General features: G+C 46.8%; 1 protein-coding gene across 1 annotated transcript; it reads right to left on the bottom strand.

Annotated features, from left to right (window-relative positions):
• Positions 1-2,402: 2,402 nt before the first annotated feature.
• Positions 2,403-14,127, bottom strand: SERPINB13 (serpin family B member 13). Its single transcript, XM_069568297.1, has 8 exons — positions 14,108-14,127; positions 12,628-12,809; positions 11,424-11,480; positions 8,830-8,958; positions 8,286-8,403; positions 6,636-6,778; positions 6,049-6,204; positions 2,403-3,180 (listed from the first exon to the last, which is right to left on the bottom strand). The coding sequence occupies exons 2-8, from the start codon at positions 12,790-12,792 to the stop codon at positions 2,800-2,802; spliced, it is 1,149 nt and encodes a 382-aa protein (XP_069424398.1). The 5' UTR covers positions 12,793-12,809; positions 14,108-14,127; the 3' UTR covers positions 2,403-2,799.
• Positions 14,128-15,216: the final 1,089 nt, after the last annotated feature.

The following is a 15,216-nucleotide window of genomic DNA, read 5'->3' as shown; positions in this document are numbered from 1 at the left end:
GTTAACAGCTAGTGTTGCCCACTACAATCTGTCTGTAAAAACCCTGTAGTCCCTTTGTTCGGGGCTCAGAGCTTGGAGTGTTGACTCCTCCGGGCCCGCCGGCGTAATAAACCTGAGTTCTCCAACTCTCCGAGCGTGGTGCTTGGTTCCTCGAGCACTGGTTTCTGCAACACCACAACGCATATTTCACAAAAATTAATTCAAAATAAATCATAGAACTACCATACGACCCAGCAATCCCACTACTGGGCAGACACACCGAGGAAACCAGAACCGAAAGAGACACATGTACCCCAATGTTCATCGCAGCACTGTTTATAATAGCCAGGACATGGAAGCAACCTAGATGTCCATCAGCAGACGAATGGATAAGAAAGCTGTGGTACATATACACAATGGAGTATTACTCAGCCATTAAAAAGAATACATTTGAATCAGTTTTAATGAGGTGGATGAAACTGGAGCCGATTATACAGAGTGAAGTAAGCCAGAAAGAAAAACACCAATACTGTATACTAACACATATATATGGAATTTAGAAAGATGGTAATGATAACCCTGTATGCAAGACAGCAAAAGAGACAGAGATGTATAGAACAGGCTTTTGGACTCTATGGGAGAGGGAGAGGGGGGATGATTTGAGAGGGGGTAATATACTGAAACATGTATATTATCATATGTGAAACAGATCGCCAGTCCAGGTTCGGTGCACAAGACAGGGTGCTCAGGGCTGGTGCACTGGGATGACCCTGAGGGATGGGGTGGGGAGGGAGGGGAGAGGGGGGTGCAGGATGGGGAACACTTGTACAGCCATGGTGGATTCATGTCCATGTATGGCAAAACCACTACAATATTGTAAATTAAGTAGCCTCCAATTAAAATAAATAAAACAAAGACTATTGGGTATACCAAAAAAAATAAAATAAATCATAGATCTAAATGCAAAAGCTAATATCATAAAAGTTCCAGGAGAAAGTCTTAGCAGACTTGAGATGGACAAAGATTTCTCAAATAAGACAGAAAAATAGAAACTATAAAAGAAAAAATTAATGAATTGGATCCCATTAAAGTTTAAAACTGCTTTTCAATGACACCATTAAGAAAAATATACCTGAAAGAAACTTTTTATTTAGAATATATTAAAAGCAACTACACATCAATAATGAGAAAGCAAACAATCTAATAAAAATGGGCAAAAGATTTGAACAGACATTTCACAAAAGAATATGTATGCAGGGTCAGCATACATATGAAAGGATGCTCAACATTATTAGTCAAAAGGAAAATGCCTAACTACAATGAGATGCCACCTCACATCCATGAGAAACGGCTGTAATGAAGAAGACCAGCAACACCACCCACTGGTGAATCTTCAGGACGCCTGTGACGCTCACTCATTGCTTGTAGCAGAAAATGGTATGGCCGTTTTGGAGAACATACTGGCTGTTTCCTATACAATTAAACGTGTATTTATCATCTGACTCAGTAATTTCGCTCCTAGTCATCTACGCAAAGAGAAGTGAAAACGTATGTTCACACAGACTTATGGGCATAGCAACACTATTCACGGGCTTCCCTGGAGACTCAGTGGTAAAGAATCCACCCGCAGTGCAGAAGTGAGTTCACCCTGTGAGTTGGGGCGATCCCCTGGGGAAGGAAATGGCTACCCACTCCAGTATTCTTGTCTGGAGAATCCCAGGGACTGGGGAGTCTGGCAGGCTACAGTCCATGGGGTCACAAAAGATTTGGACACAACTGAGCAACTCAACAACAATTATTATGTATAGCTGCCATACCCTGGAAGCAACAAAAATGCCTGTCAATGAGTAAATGGATAAACAAATGTGGTTTATCCAGATGATGGGACACTGCTTGTCAGTAGAAAGTAATCAACTACTGATATCCCAACTAGCCTCATGAATCTGAAAACACAGTGCCGGGCGACGGAAGCTAGGCAGGAGAGAGGACACAGTCTGAGCCCAGATCCGCCCTGGAGCGATTGGAGGCAGGTCAGCTGTTGGCGGAGCAGGGTCTGTTCAGGGACAGCTGACTCAGAAGCAGAGCAAAGAACCTTGGAGGATGATGCAAGTGTTCTGTATTCTGGGTGTGATAGTGTTTTCATGTGCGAATTTATCAAAATTTGTCAAGTTCTAGGCTTATAATGGTGTGCTTTATGATCACATTTATTTCACAATATCAAAATGCTCATGAAATTGACAAGGAATAATCCACTGTTGGAGCTGAGGACGAACATACGGGAATCCTCTCTGCCTGGCAGATTGTTTTATTTTGTTTGGCGTTTTGAGTTTTAATTTATGTTTTGCTAACGTGTTTCTCTATTCTCTTTCCTAGGTTCAGTTTGCCGCACTATATGCTAAGAAATAAAAAAGCCACACATGAACTGAATATAAATTTTTGTTTTCTTTTACTCCGGTATTATAATCTACCAAAATATTAGAACTGGTGGGCATCTCAAAACCCCTAGTCCACAGTCTTCACCAAAGAGATTGCTCCTCTCCATTAGTGCACAAAAGTACAAGACATTGATTTCCTACAGGAAAACAGTGGAAGGTCATTAAGGAGCCTTGATTTGACCTGCTATCTGCACATCACAAGCAAAACATTTCCGTTTCAGGAAAAACTGTAAATATATACACTACTGCAGTCATTAATCATTGATGTTGATGGTAAGGCTGGAATTCAAGTAAAACAATTTTTTAAGGAGCGGGTATTTCCATAAGCCTGTGAACACCCCGGCACCGGTGGTGGTGGCTGCTTTACGCCAAGGCAGGGACTGTACTAAGGAGAAGAAAATCGGCCAAAGAAAAGGACGCTGTCGGACTTGTTGTGCCTGATGAAGAACAGGAAAGGGTGATTGCAGTGAAAACGTTCCCAGTCCTGGGCCGGCGTGACTGCGAAGCCCACAGCGGTGGCGGCCGCAGACTCTGTGCCCGCCTCAGTCAGCTCCAGCACCGACCTGTGCAGCAGCCTCTGGGCGCGCAGCCCGGCACCCTCTGGGCTCCCCGAGAGGCCGGCAGCGCACAGCCCCGCGGAGGTGGCTTCCAGGTCGTAAGTGCCCGCCACCCGGAACCGGGGCAAGTGCAAGTCCACGGCCCTCTCTTCCATACGCCCCACGCTAGTCCACTCTATTAACTTCTCAGGAGTTATTTTATCTATAATCTGTTAAGGAAAAAAAGAGGGAAGAACGGCTTGATTATCAGTGCAAATTCAAAACAGTGCAATACTAATTATTAATATTAGCTTTAGTAACAAGTGAGACCGAAATTTTATTTCACTCAACTGCTATATATATATATATATATATATATATATATATATATACATACACATATATATACACCAGCCACTGGTCTTATATTTCTATATTTAAATTATCTGTGTCTGTATGAAAACTCTATCGCATGTAAATAAATTTTTAAAGTCATTTCTTATTCTATCAATTTAATATCTATTATTTCATTTTTTACTATTCCCCTTTAATCTTTGTCCACATATGTATTATATAATTTATATACTATCTTATATAATGAGTATTATCATATAGTTTATATATTACTATATTATAAAGAACAATTTATAAAATTATAATGAATGTAATTTATATTACTATGTATTTATATAGTTGCAACTACATTGACTATCTACTTTTCTCGTCATAAAGTAAATATGTTTTCACAGCACTGCATATGTCTAAGTAGCTTCAAACAGGCAGAAGCTGACAAACTCCACCTGACACCCGTCCCTTCACTCATTTTGCTTTATCGTCTGAGCCCCCAGGGAAGCCCTTCACTCACTTTACCATCATCTAAATACGTATCAAGTGGACTCGGATAGATACTGTGGGTGCGGTATCTATTAATAATAAAATTATGATCATTATTATGTAAATTTCAAGCCGAGCATCCTAGTGTCTGACTCTTTGCAACCCCGTGGACTGTGCCTGCCAAGCTCTTCTGGCCATGGACTTCTCCAGACAGCAATACTGGAGTCGCTTTCCATTCCCTTCTCCTGGGGATCTTTCCTACCCAGCGATGGAACCTGGGTCTCCTGTATTGCAGGCGGATTCTTTACCATCTGAGCCACCATGTATTTAATGAAGATGTTGCTGATTTGGCTCAGAAAGTAAATTTTATTCTTGAATTATTTCCCTACAGTAATTCCCACAACTGGAGCTTTTGAGTCAGATTATGAATACTTTTAAAGCTTGCAGATAAGTGCTCGTTAGAACAGTAAGCAGTGCGTCAATCTCATAAAGCTTGCATGCATCCTGTCATTTTGCTTTCCCAACATATTTGCCAACATGTAATGCTGCTAATGGAAAAGGCAATGGCACCCTGCTCCAGTACTCTTGCCTGGAAAATCCCATGGACAGGGGAGTCTGGTGGGCAGCAGTCCATGGGGTCTCGAAGAGTCAGACACAACTGAGCAACTTCTCTTTCCCTTTTCACTTTCATGCGCTGGAGAAGGAAATGGCAACCCACTCCAGTGTTCTTGCCTAGAGAATCCCAGGGACGGGGGAGCCTGGTGGGCTTCCATCTATGGGGTCACAGAGTCAGACACGACTGAAGCGACTTAGCAGCAGCAGCAATGCTGCTAAACACATTTCACAGAAGCAGAATAGCATCTAGTATCTTAATAATACAGCACCCATCAATTTATTGAGCACTTTCCAAGAACTGGAAGCATTCTAGGCAAGTGTTTTTCATGTCCTACATCCATTCTGGATGTTCCTAGTGGCTCAGACAGTAAAGTGTCTGCCTGCAATGTGGGAGACCCACGTTCAACCCCTGGGTCGGGAAGATCTCCTGGAGAAGGAAATGGCAACCCACTCCAGTACTCTTGCCTGGAAAATCCCATGGATGGAGGAACCTGGTAGGCTATAGTCCACAGGGTCGCAAAGAGTCGGACACGACTGAGCAACTTCACTTTTCAGATCCGTTCTAGGGTTAGGGTTAGGGTTAGTCCAGGATGTATATGTATATGTATGTGTGTGTGTGTGTATATATATATTAATCATTACAACACACATTAAGAGCTATGGAACTCATTTTATAAATGAGAAGATATTAAGGTTCAAAGAAATTATGAAACTTCAAAGGGTAGAAAGCTACTAAGTAGAAGAACAGGGATTTAAAACAACCTTCCTGTTCTCCAAAACACAGGCTACTCACCACATCAATATTTTAACTACAAAGTAGCTCTAGTTTAAGTGTTAGTCACTCAGTTGTGTTTGACTTTTTTCGACCCCATGGACTATAGCTTGCCAGGCTCCTGTGTCCATGGGATTTTCCAGGCAACAATCCTGGAGCAGGTTGCCATTCCCTTTTCCAGGGGACTGTCCCACCCCAGGAATCAAACCCAGGTCTCCTGCAGTATAAGCAGATTCTTTACTGTCTGAGCAACCAGTGGGCAGGACTAAATCAAGGGATTTATGATTAAGGGTCCTATGGACTTTTATTATGAGTCGAGGTAGGTTTATTTGGAGTTAAAAAAACCACACTGGTGAGTGATGCTGATTATGGGGAGGCTATGGTACGTGGGGCACAAGGTGTATTGGAAATCTCTGTACCTGCCTCTAAGTTTTGCTGTAAACATAAAATTGCCCTAAAAAAGTCTTTTTAAAAATGAAATGTCTGAAAAAGGAACTCAGGAAGTCCAATAGCCTGTGAATAGAATTCAAAATTGCTGTCTATGTGCATAGGTGATTTTTTTTTCCCTGGGAAAGAGGGTCCACAGAGATCAACCACTTCGGAGAATGGTGGGTGATCTTTAGAACTCCTGTATGACCTCAAATGTTCATGTTATCTCATCCCCAAATATTTTAGCGTTGGTTCTTCTCGATAAACCTGGCACCATTTAATGCTCCTCTTTAGATACCCATCTTTACCTGCTGCAGAGAGAGACAGAAATATTTTCTATTTCACCAGCTCCAGATGAGAGCCCTAACTCCAGACTCACCCAGAAACAAGCTCTGAGACAGAGAGCCTCGGGAGATGCAGGCAGAACAAGGAAGAGGCAAGGCTTTACCTTCTCCAGACCGTCGATGTCATTGGGCAGCAGCAAGAACATGCTGAGGTCATGGTTTCGATACGGAAGGCCCAGAATTTTGGCTGGCACGTCCTCCAGGGTCTTGAAGCTAAAGGACTGGCGCTGTGTCATCATCAGCACAGACTTGCTCGTGCTCTGCAATGAGTCAGCAGAGCTCGAGGTGTCAAGGGGCGGAAGGCCACCAAGGGGGCTCCCCAAAGTAATTGGCTCAACCTAAGACCATGCTAAAGAACAGAGCCTAGGAATCAGCATTATATATATATCTCACACTGTTGTTGTTTAGTGACTAAGTTGTGTCTGACTCTTTGTGACCCTTTGGACTGTAGCCTGCCAGGCTCCTCTGTCCATCAGATTTTTCAGGCAAGAATACTGGAATGGGTTGTCATTTCCTCCTCCAGGGGATCTTCCTGATCCAGGGATCGAACCTGTGTCTCCTACATTAGCAGGCAGATTCTTTACCACTGAACCACCTGGGAAGTCATATACCATGTACATTTGCTCAAATATGACTTCAGATTCTACATTTTATCTGTAAGCATATCACACAAATTAATTAAAGAACATACCTTATTCAGCCAAAATTCCTCCTCCTTGGTATTTTCTTTCTTAAACTCCCTGTCCCATTGCCCTTTAAAATAAATTACGTTCACCACCACCAGCTTGATGGAGCTGCTTAAAGAGCCGTCTGGAAACAGGTCCTTGATTTTTTCTGCAAATGAACAGCAACAAGAACAAAATGGGTCCATCTTCAAAATTACAAGTGCTACACGTCAGATACGATGAACATGGACGTGACCGATCGTTCAAACCTCAGCCAGGTCAGCACCTGAAGGCTTAGCTGACAAACAGTTTGCTGGCAGAAATCATAGGAGGTTCTCACTTTGCCCATCGCCAGTTTATCCCACAGGATAAACTGAGGTGTGAGGGCTAAGAGCTCAGGCTCTGGAGTCAGATTGCCTCTGCTGGCATCCAGCTTTGCCTCTCATCAGCTGAGGGGTCCTGGGTAAGTTACTTAAGCTCTCTGAGCCTCAGTTTCCACACCTGTAAAACAGGAATAAAACCTCCCTCACAGAGCTGCTGAAAGGAGTCAATGATTCCCTGTGTAGAGAAACACTTAGAATATTATCCAGCTCATAATAAGTACTCGGAGTTAGCTATTATTATTTTTAACCCATTCATTATAGCTACCTGAGGTTTAGAGATCTCTTATTTTATTGCAAAGGAGCTGATGTTTTATCTCTGGGTTCAGCCCATTCCACTGAAGTTCTGAAGACTACTGCCTTCAACCAACCCTTTGACAGGTCCTCTTTTATCCCCCTTTTAAAATTTTCACTTCCTTTGAACTGAGTATGAAGAAAAACTACAATCTAAAATAACAGATGTCTCTCTGATGACTGGAATTTTTGTCTTTTTTAATGTATCTCCCCGGTCAGGGAGCTCGATCCCACAGATTGCAGCTAAGAGGTTGCGTGCTGCAGTTAAAGACCTCGCGTGCCTCCACTGAAGATTCCACAGCCAAAACTAAGACCTGGCACGGCCAAATCCATAAATAAATGTTTTTTAAAAGTGTATTCTGAAATACTAACACTAAAGTATCAGCACTGCTCTGCAAAATCTTAACATTGCTCTCTGCTACTTCCTGCGAGTTTGGCTCGTACCGGGGCGTGAGGCGGGGCGGAGGAGGCGGGGCTTCCTCGAGTCCTTGCTGCCGACAAGGCTCAAGGCTGTCCGTGCAGGAGGCCCAGCCGCAAGGGGCCAGGCGCGTCTTTATTGAGCTGATGCTTCTCACTGACCGAGAGAAAGGAGCCCTCTGACGTTTTTACTTATGGACCCAGACTCAGAAAGAAAGGTGCTCACGTAAAAGTCAAATATGACCTCACGACAGACATAAGCCAGGTATCAGGAGCCCCAAAGTCACTGCGATCCCCAGCTATGCGCAAATAATTCTCCACTACGTGTCTCCACGAAGTTGGCTTCCTGTGGTCCTCTGCCCAATCCCCTTGGCTCTCTCCACATCTGCTGAGGCCATTCCACTGTCGGCAGTGGGTTCCCCCACTCCTTGGCTCCAGTCCTGCCCCTCCAACCTGAAATACCCATCTCAGGTCCCCGCCCAAAGCTTGTGCACCCTTATACCCTATGCAGCGTCCAGCACAGGGCTTCACTCACAGCAGGTGCTCAGAAGTGTTTTTATGATGAACGACTCATCCATACACTACCATTTGTTTGGCTTTCAACCCAGGAATTAATCTTCTTTCGACTTTCATCTGCTGCATTTACAAAATCAACAGGTTCCAGAGAAGCATGGTAATGTTTTTCAACATAATCTAAGTATTTCTTTAGGAGAAACAGGGAAGGAATAGAAATAGCTTTAAAATTCAGCTTATGCATTGCCATCATTTCTAAATAAGTTTATCTGTACATGAAGATGACTAATATCATAAGAAGAGATCTTTTTAGGGCCTGGGTGAATCGCTTTGAGTACTTCCATGCATATTTTTGTGCAGGTTCAATAGGGTTAAAGCAAAAATCAGATTGTGAAGATGAAAAAGAAGCTCCCAAAAGGTCTGGGTATCTGGAGAACAGGTCGGGAGGTGGGTGGGGTGGAGGGTGAGAGGGAGAGGTGGGAGGGACACCCCCAGTGATGTGGGCTGAGCCAGGTGCTCAAATTAGGCAGCTTGCCCCAAAGATCCCAGTCTTAGCAGAGTCATTTGGCCATTCCTGAGTACCGCTCACAGACGTTGTGAACTCAGCAAAACTCACTTGAAGGAAGAGGTATGTCTTTTCTCCAAACAGCCGGTTGGCTATTTTCAGCTCATAATCATCGCTGGGCTTGCTTATCTCACTCAAAACCCTTTGGAGCTGGCGATGCATCTCTTCTGTCGCCTCCAACTTCAAAGTCAAAGCAAAGACCCAGTGAGTCATCTCAGCAACAGTAAACCTGGAGCCACCACCCTCCCCGCAACCGGAAGACACGGCAGCCTGGGGGGTCGTCCATGAGCTCGGTGTAGGTTCTGGACACCGTTCTTTCCCCACTGGAAACACCAGTTAACGACAACACAAGAAACCCAGGAACCAGCTCAGAGATTCCTGTAGCCCGGAGAAGCATGAACCCAGGAGGAGACTGCATCAAAGCCCAGCAGGACAATTCATGACGGTCACACACCAGTTTCTCCCCGCCACACCTCATGGTGTGACTGGGGGAAAACTCTCAACCCCAACTCCCTGAGGAGAGAAGCGTGTGGAGTGTGTGTCCAACACTCTGACTTTTCAGAGGCTGTCTGAGGGACTGGTTTGTGTCTTGCCTGAATCTAAGCGTCAAGAGGAACAGGCACCAGGTTGGTCCCTGAGCACAAAGGCCATCAACACACAGCCCAGTCTGCAGCACTACAAACAGACACCAGGGGGCGCTCCTGAGTAGAAGCTAGCAAAGCCGTGCGGTCATCCCTGCGCTTCCGCGGTGGGTCAGCGGTACAGCACACGCCTGCCGGCGCAAGACACAAGAGAGACTCGGTTGGATCCCTGGGTCAGGAAGATCCCCTGGAGGAGGGCATGGCAATCCACTCCAGTATTCGTGCCTGGAGAATCCCACGGACAGAATGCCATATGTGAAAAGCCCACAGGTAACACCACACTCAATGGTGGAAGATTGAAAGCTCTTCACCTAGGAGCAGGCATCTGCCACCCAAGGTGAGCCTTTTTCTAGCTTGCAAAGACTCTGCTGGGACCATGCTTGGGAGAGGAAGTGCCTGACATCAGCTGTGAGCGCTGATACACTGACTGCACAACGGAGCAGCCGTTGGACCCACCTTTGCTGTACATACTCCGCAAGGAAGCCTGACTCCTCCTATATGAACCCAGCCGCGCAGACAGCCTGGCCATGTGGGATCGTGAAACGAATGGCTCACACCGTTGCGGGACTTGAGCCACAATCTATGACGGCGGGAAAAGGGCTGTGAGAGCAGTCCTGGCAGACGCGGCCTCCCAGGGAGCTCTACTCGTCTCTGGATGCCAGCCCTGACCCACGGACTCTCTCCCGTGTTTGCACAGACTGTCCCGTGAGTGAGGAATACTATAGCCCTAGAGCTGGAAGAATCCCGGGAACGGGGGCGCCTCGCTGGCTGCCGTCTCTGGGTCGCACAGAGTCGGACACGACTGAAGCGACTCAGCAGCAGCAGCAGAGCCGGAAGGGACCTCAGGAAGTCGTTGGTCCTGGCCTAACAGTTTTCAATAAAACATCAACAGAGTAGGAAAAGGTCCTTAAAATAAGAAAATCATGTGATAAAAGTGTTAGTCACTGAGTTGTGTCTGACTCTGTGACCTCATGGACTGTAGCCCGCCAGGCTCCTCTGTCCATGGAATTCTCCAGGCAGGAATACTGAAGTGGGTTGCCAGTTCCTTCTCCAGGGGATCTTCCTGATCCAGAGATCAAACCTGGGTCTCCTGCACTGCAGGCAGATTCTTTACCATCTGACCCACCAAGGAAGTCTGTAGTGACAGTATCACCCACTACTGCTGCAGCGCCCATGGGGTGAGCCGCCAGGTGTCCTGGTTGCTCCACTAGACACTTTACAGAGGCTTAAAGGTGACCAACTTCACAAACTAGCACACCTGTTAAGTGATGAAGCCAGGATTTGACCTTAACTCCAAAATGGGCTGCCCAGGTGGCGCTAATGGGAGAGAGCTCGCCTGCCAAAGCAGGAGACACGGGGAACACGGGTTAGATCCCTGGGTCGGGAAGATCCTCTGGAGAAGGAAACGGCAACCCTCTCCAGTATTCTTGCCTGGAAAATTCCATGGACAGAGGAGCCCAGTGGGCTGCAGTCCACAGGGTCACGAAGAGTCGGACACGACTGAAGTGACTCAGCACACGCACGTGCCAACTCCAAACACACTCCCTCTGCCACAGGGACTCGCAGTCTATTCGCCTTTATGGGCATGTATCCTAGCGGTTAGTAAGCACTAAAGCTGAGGTCTCCTCTTAACACTGGGGTTTACTATTGTTTGACACTCCATAAGCCACATTGTTTGGCTGCCGTTGTTATTATTGCTTAACAATAAGAATCGCATCTTCTACCCGCTTCCCCAGGGCTCCCACATCTGCCAAGTCATCGCTGGACGCTATAAGACAGGTCCTGCTGTTCACTGTTTAGTCGCTGAGTCACTGTTTTGCGACCCCACAGACTGCAGCCTGCCAGGCTCCTCTGTCCATGGGATTCCCCAGGCAAGAATACTGGAGCGGGTTGCCAGTTCCTTCTCCGGGGGATCTTCCCAACCCAGAGATTAAGCCCACGTCTCCTGCCTTGGCAGGTGGCTTCTTTACCAGTGAGCCAGCAGGGAAGCCCATGTCGCCCCACCTCTGTTTCTTCAGCTTTGATTCTTGAGCTTTCTGTGTCTTTTTCAAAGAAAGGCACCTAGGAAGAAAAAAAAAAAAGTACCATGTCAGTGGTGAGAGCAGAGAAAAGCCCACAGGGGCCCAGTCAGGGTAAACTGCATGTCGGTTAGACAGGCCTCCGTGGCACACAGGGAACAGTGCCGTCCCTGCAAGATCACGGGAAGTTCTAGGCTGCGCGCTGATCTCACCTCTGCCAGTCAGTCCCTTCACTCGCCCCTCCCTGACGCGTCATTTCCCCCAGGAGGCTCTGTCCTTCTGGCTCTGCCTTTAATTATGCGCTTAAAGGCTTTCCCACTTCATGGCAAACAGATGAGGAAACAGTGGCTGACTTTATTTTAGGGGGCTCCAAAATTGCTGCAGATGGCAACTGCAGCCATGAAATTAAAAGACGCTTGAACCTTGGAAGAAAAGGAGCAAGCTATGACAAACCTAGACAGCGTATTAAATAGCAGAGACACTACTTTGCCAACAAAGGTCTGTCTAGTCAAAGCTATGGTTTTTCTAGAAGTCATGTGTGGATGTGAGAGTTGGACTATAAAGAAAGCTGAGCACCGAAGAATTGATGCTTTGAACTGTGGCATTGGAGAAGACTCTTGAGAGTCCCTTGAACTGCAAGGAGATTCAACCAGTCCATTCCTAAAGGAAATCAGTCCTGAATATTCATTGGAAGGACTGATGCTGAAGCTGAAACTCCAATACTTAAGTCACCTGATGCAAAGAACTGACTCATTGGAAAAGACCCTGATGCTGGGAAAGATTGAAGGCAAGAGGAGAAGGGGACGACAGAGGGTGGGATGGTTGGATGGCATCACTGACTTGATGGATGTGAGTTTGAGTAAGCTCTGGGAGTTGGTGGTGGACAGGGAAGCCTGGCATGCTGCAGTCCATGGGGTTGCAAAGAGTTGGACAGGACTGAGTGACTGAACTGAACTGAATTGCTTTGGACAAAGACACTCACCCAAAGGAATCTCAAGCATTTAGGTGCAGAAGACATGATGGTATTGGAAGAGGGGAAAGGACTTTGCTGATAGACCTGAAATCGCCCCGTTCAGATAGATGCTGTCTTTTCTTGGCCCCGGATCAAGGGAGGCAGGTTTTTGAGGTAATGCCAGAGTGCTGCCCCAGAGACAAGCCTGCGGCTGGAAAGCGAGGGAAGCCCGCGCTACCTCCTGCTCCTGGGTGGCGGCGGCTCCTCGGGTCACCGGGGGCAGCATTCCAATGGTGGTTGAGATGCCCGCAGGGGAAAACAAGATGTTGCCCTCATCTGTTTTACTCAGGTCTTTGAAAAGATCCAACCCAAACCGAGCGCTTGCTGGGAGCAGCGAGTCCATGATGATTCCAGCGGGACCTGAACAACAGCAACCAGAACCCGGGCGCTCAGCCGCCGGGCTTCGTGTCGGGCCGCCCCCTCCCGCTTCTCTTCGGGCGCTGAGCCAGGACGTAGGGAGTTTCACCCTCGCAGCGAAAGGTCACTTCCCAGCCCTGCTCTTGACGGGATGTGAATCGCAAGGCGTCACCGCAGCTCTGGGTTCCCGTGTCCCAGGGAGCAGGGTGAACCCCCTAGAGGCTCTGCTCTCTCTCCTTCTGTCCGAACTGCCCGCACCAGCACCTGCCTGCCCGCCGCCCCTCCCGGCCTGCCTCAGCCTGGCCCTCCCATGTCGGGCGTGTCCCGCTGCCTGAGAACAAGGCCAGGGGCTTGTTCTGTAGGAAGGGTTGCCCTCAAGTCCAAGCAGAGTTCTCGGATCTAGCCTCAACAAGAGCAAAGTGGCCTTCTCTGACACTGTTTTCTCAGTTGCTTCAAATCCAGCACAAAGTGACCAGATACACGAGAGCTCCTAAACCCCAGTCCCTAGCTGCATGCAAGGCTGACGCCAGGCTGAACGCTCCTTAGAGGGCAGTGACAGACGTCTGGCCATGGATTAGTAACTGGGGCAAAAGAGCTTCTTTATGTAGCTTTCTATATTGCTTCAAGCTTATGCAGTGAGTTCATATGACTTTTGTTCATCTCACAAAAGTTAGAGCGCAGTTACCATTTACCAAAAATAACTAGAACATGCTTTGTATTTTCTCCTTCACCAGCTGAATCTGCCTGCAACACAGGAGACCCAGGTTCGATCCCTGGATTGGGACAGTCCCCTGGTGAAGGACATGGCTACCCAGTCCACTATTCTTTTCTGGAGAATTCCATGGACAGAGGAGCCTGGCCGGCTACAGTCTGTAGGGTCGAAAAGAGTCAGACACGACTGAGTGGCTAAAGCTTTCACTTTCACCAGACAAATTACAACTAGTTAATAAAGAAAAATCTTAAAACAAAAATGAGATTAAAGCCAATCAAAAGCCTACTCTGAGGGATTTTTGCTCTCAAGGGCTCATCCCTGCAAAGGCATTACATCTGCTGTTAAAACTTCCATTTCAATCCCATGTTTCCTTGCAAGGATTTCTTGCAGGTTCACTCAAAAATAAAATGAATTAACTTACTGTCAGACAAGATAACATTGTCACGGCTGGGTAAACACTGAATTAAACAAAACCACCCCAAGGCAAGTTAGGTACTTGGGATTAGTACAGGAAAAGCACTTCTTTCAAACTAACAGACAGGGGGGCCCTCATAACCAGAAATCTTAAGGTGGTGCAGAAGGAACTTACCTGGTTTCTGGAAAGACAGAGGCGACAGGGCAAGGAACCAGGAAGCCTGTGCTAAACGAGCAGGTGAAGTCTTCAATTTATAGCTCTCTCTGCCTCTCCCTAGTCATCCTGGCTCGCATTTCCCGTGAAACAAGCTTCGGTTTCTCAATGGCTGTTTCCCTAATAAAATTAGCATGCAAGGGTTACAACAAAACCACAGACTGAATTTTCTGTTCTTTTCTTCGTGATCACGAAGTTCTGCACTTGAAGTTGTCAGCAACTGTGTTGTGAGCAATACACACCTGGACATAGAGGAATAGAGCTCCAACTCTCACTTCTCCAAAGGCTCTCTGACATTCTTTCAGGGGGCCCAAGCATAAGGAGATCTAAATTAGCCAGATGACAACATGAGACTGAAAGCAGGAATACACCCCGGGATGAAAGGGACTGGAATGACCAAGAGAAATGAATTACGTCCCATCTGGGGGTGGGGGCAGACAGCGATAAGAGGTCTTCCTCCCTAATGATATAGGGGACCCTCTGAAAAGAACCATTCAGACCACTGGTTTTCCACTCTGGATGCACAGCAAAATCCCCTGGGAAACTTAAAAAAGGAAATCTACGGCCAGGCGACCCCGGCCCCACCCCCACCTGCCCCCACCCCCACCTGCCCCCACCCCCCCCCACCAGACAACTGAGTCAGCATCCTTAAAGCAGGAACAGGAGTCAGAATTTTTATCACCTCAGGCGATCCTGGTGTGCAGCCAAGGTCAGGAAGCTCTGGTTTACAGCCTGGGTAAACATCTGAGTGAGACCATACTTCCTAACCACAGACGCACAGGGCGCTGTCCTGACAAGACCAGACTCCGCAGTAAAGTTAACTTCGCAGTTGCATGACTTGGGGTTACCAAATGCAGAAAAAGAAGAAAAGTATGAAAGCTAACTTCCTAGAAAAGAGAAAAGGTACTGAGAAAAACTGGAGAGGCAACACCCACACCACTCCTGTTCTCAAGGATTCTGCCCATTCATTATGAAATGTCTCATTTTAATTCATTTGCCGAACATTTGTTGAGAGTTTACTATGTACCAGACACTGGTTGTTGTTGTCTTAGTCACTAAATCGTGTCCAA

Source organism: Ovis canadensis, chromosome 23 (genome assembly GCF_042477335.2).
Source record: "Ovis canadensis isolate MfBH-ARS-UI-01 breed Bighorn chromosome 23, ARS-UI_OviCan_v2, whole genome shotgun sequence".
Lineage (NCBI taxonomy): Eukaryota > Metazoa > Chordata > Mammalia > Artiodactyla > Bovidae > Ovis > Ovis canadensis.
Note: the sequence above shows the minus strand (reverse complement) of the source record. Positions and strands in the feature narration are given on the sequence as shown.

Bases quoted from the DNA above. Each gene is read 5' to 3' on its own strand.
- SERPINB13 (XM_069568297.1), bottom strand. From the start codon at position 12,792: ATGGACTCGCTGCTCCCAGCAAGCGCTCGGTTTGGGTTGGATCTTTTC. The intron at 8,404-8,829 runs GTGAGTTTTGCT...TTTCTCCTAAAG, and splicing joins AGACATACCTCTTCCTTCAA to AAATACTTAGATTATGTTGA. The intron at 6,205-6,635 runs GTATGTTCTTTA...GACTCATTGCAG, and splicing joins AGGAATTTTGGCTGAATAAG to AGCACGAGCAAGTCTGTGCT.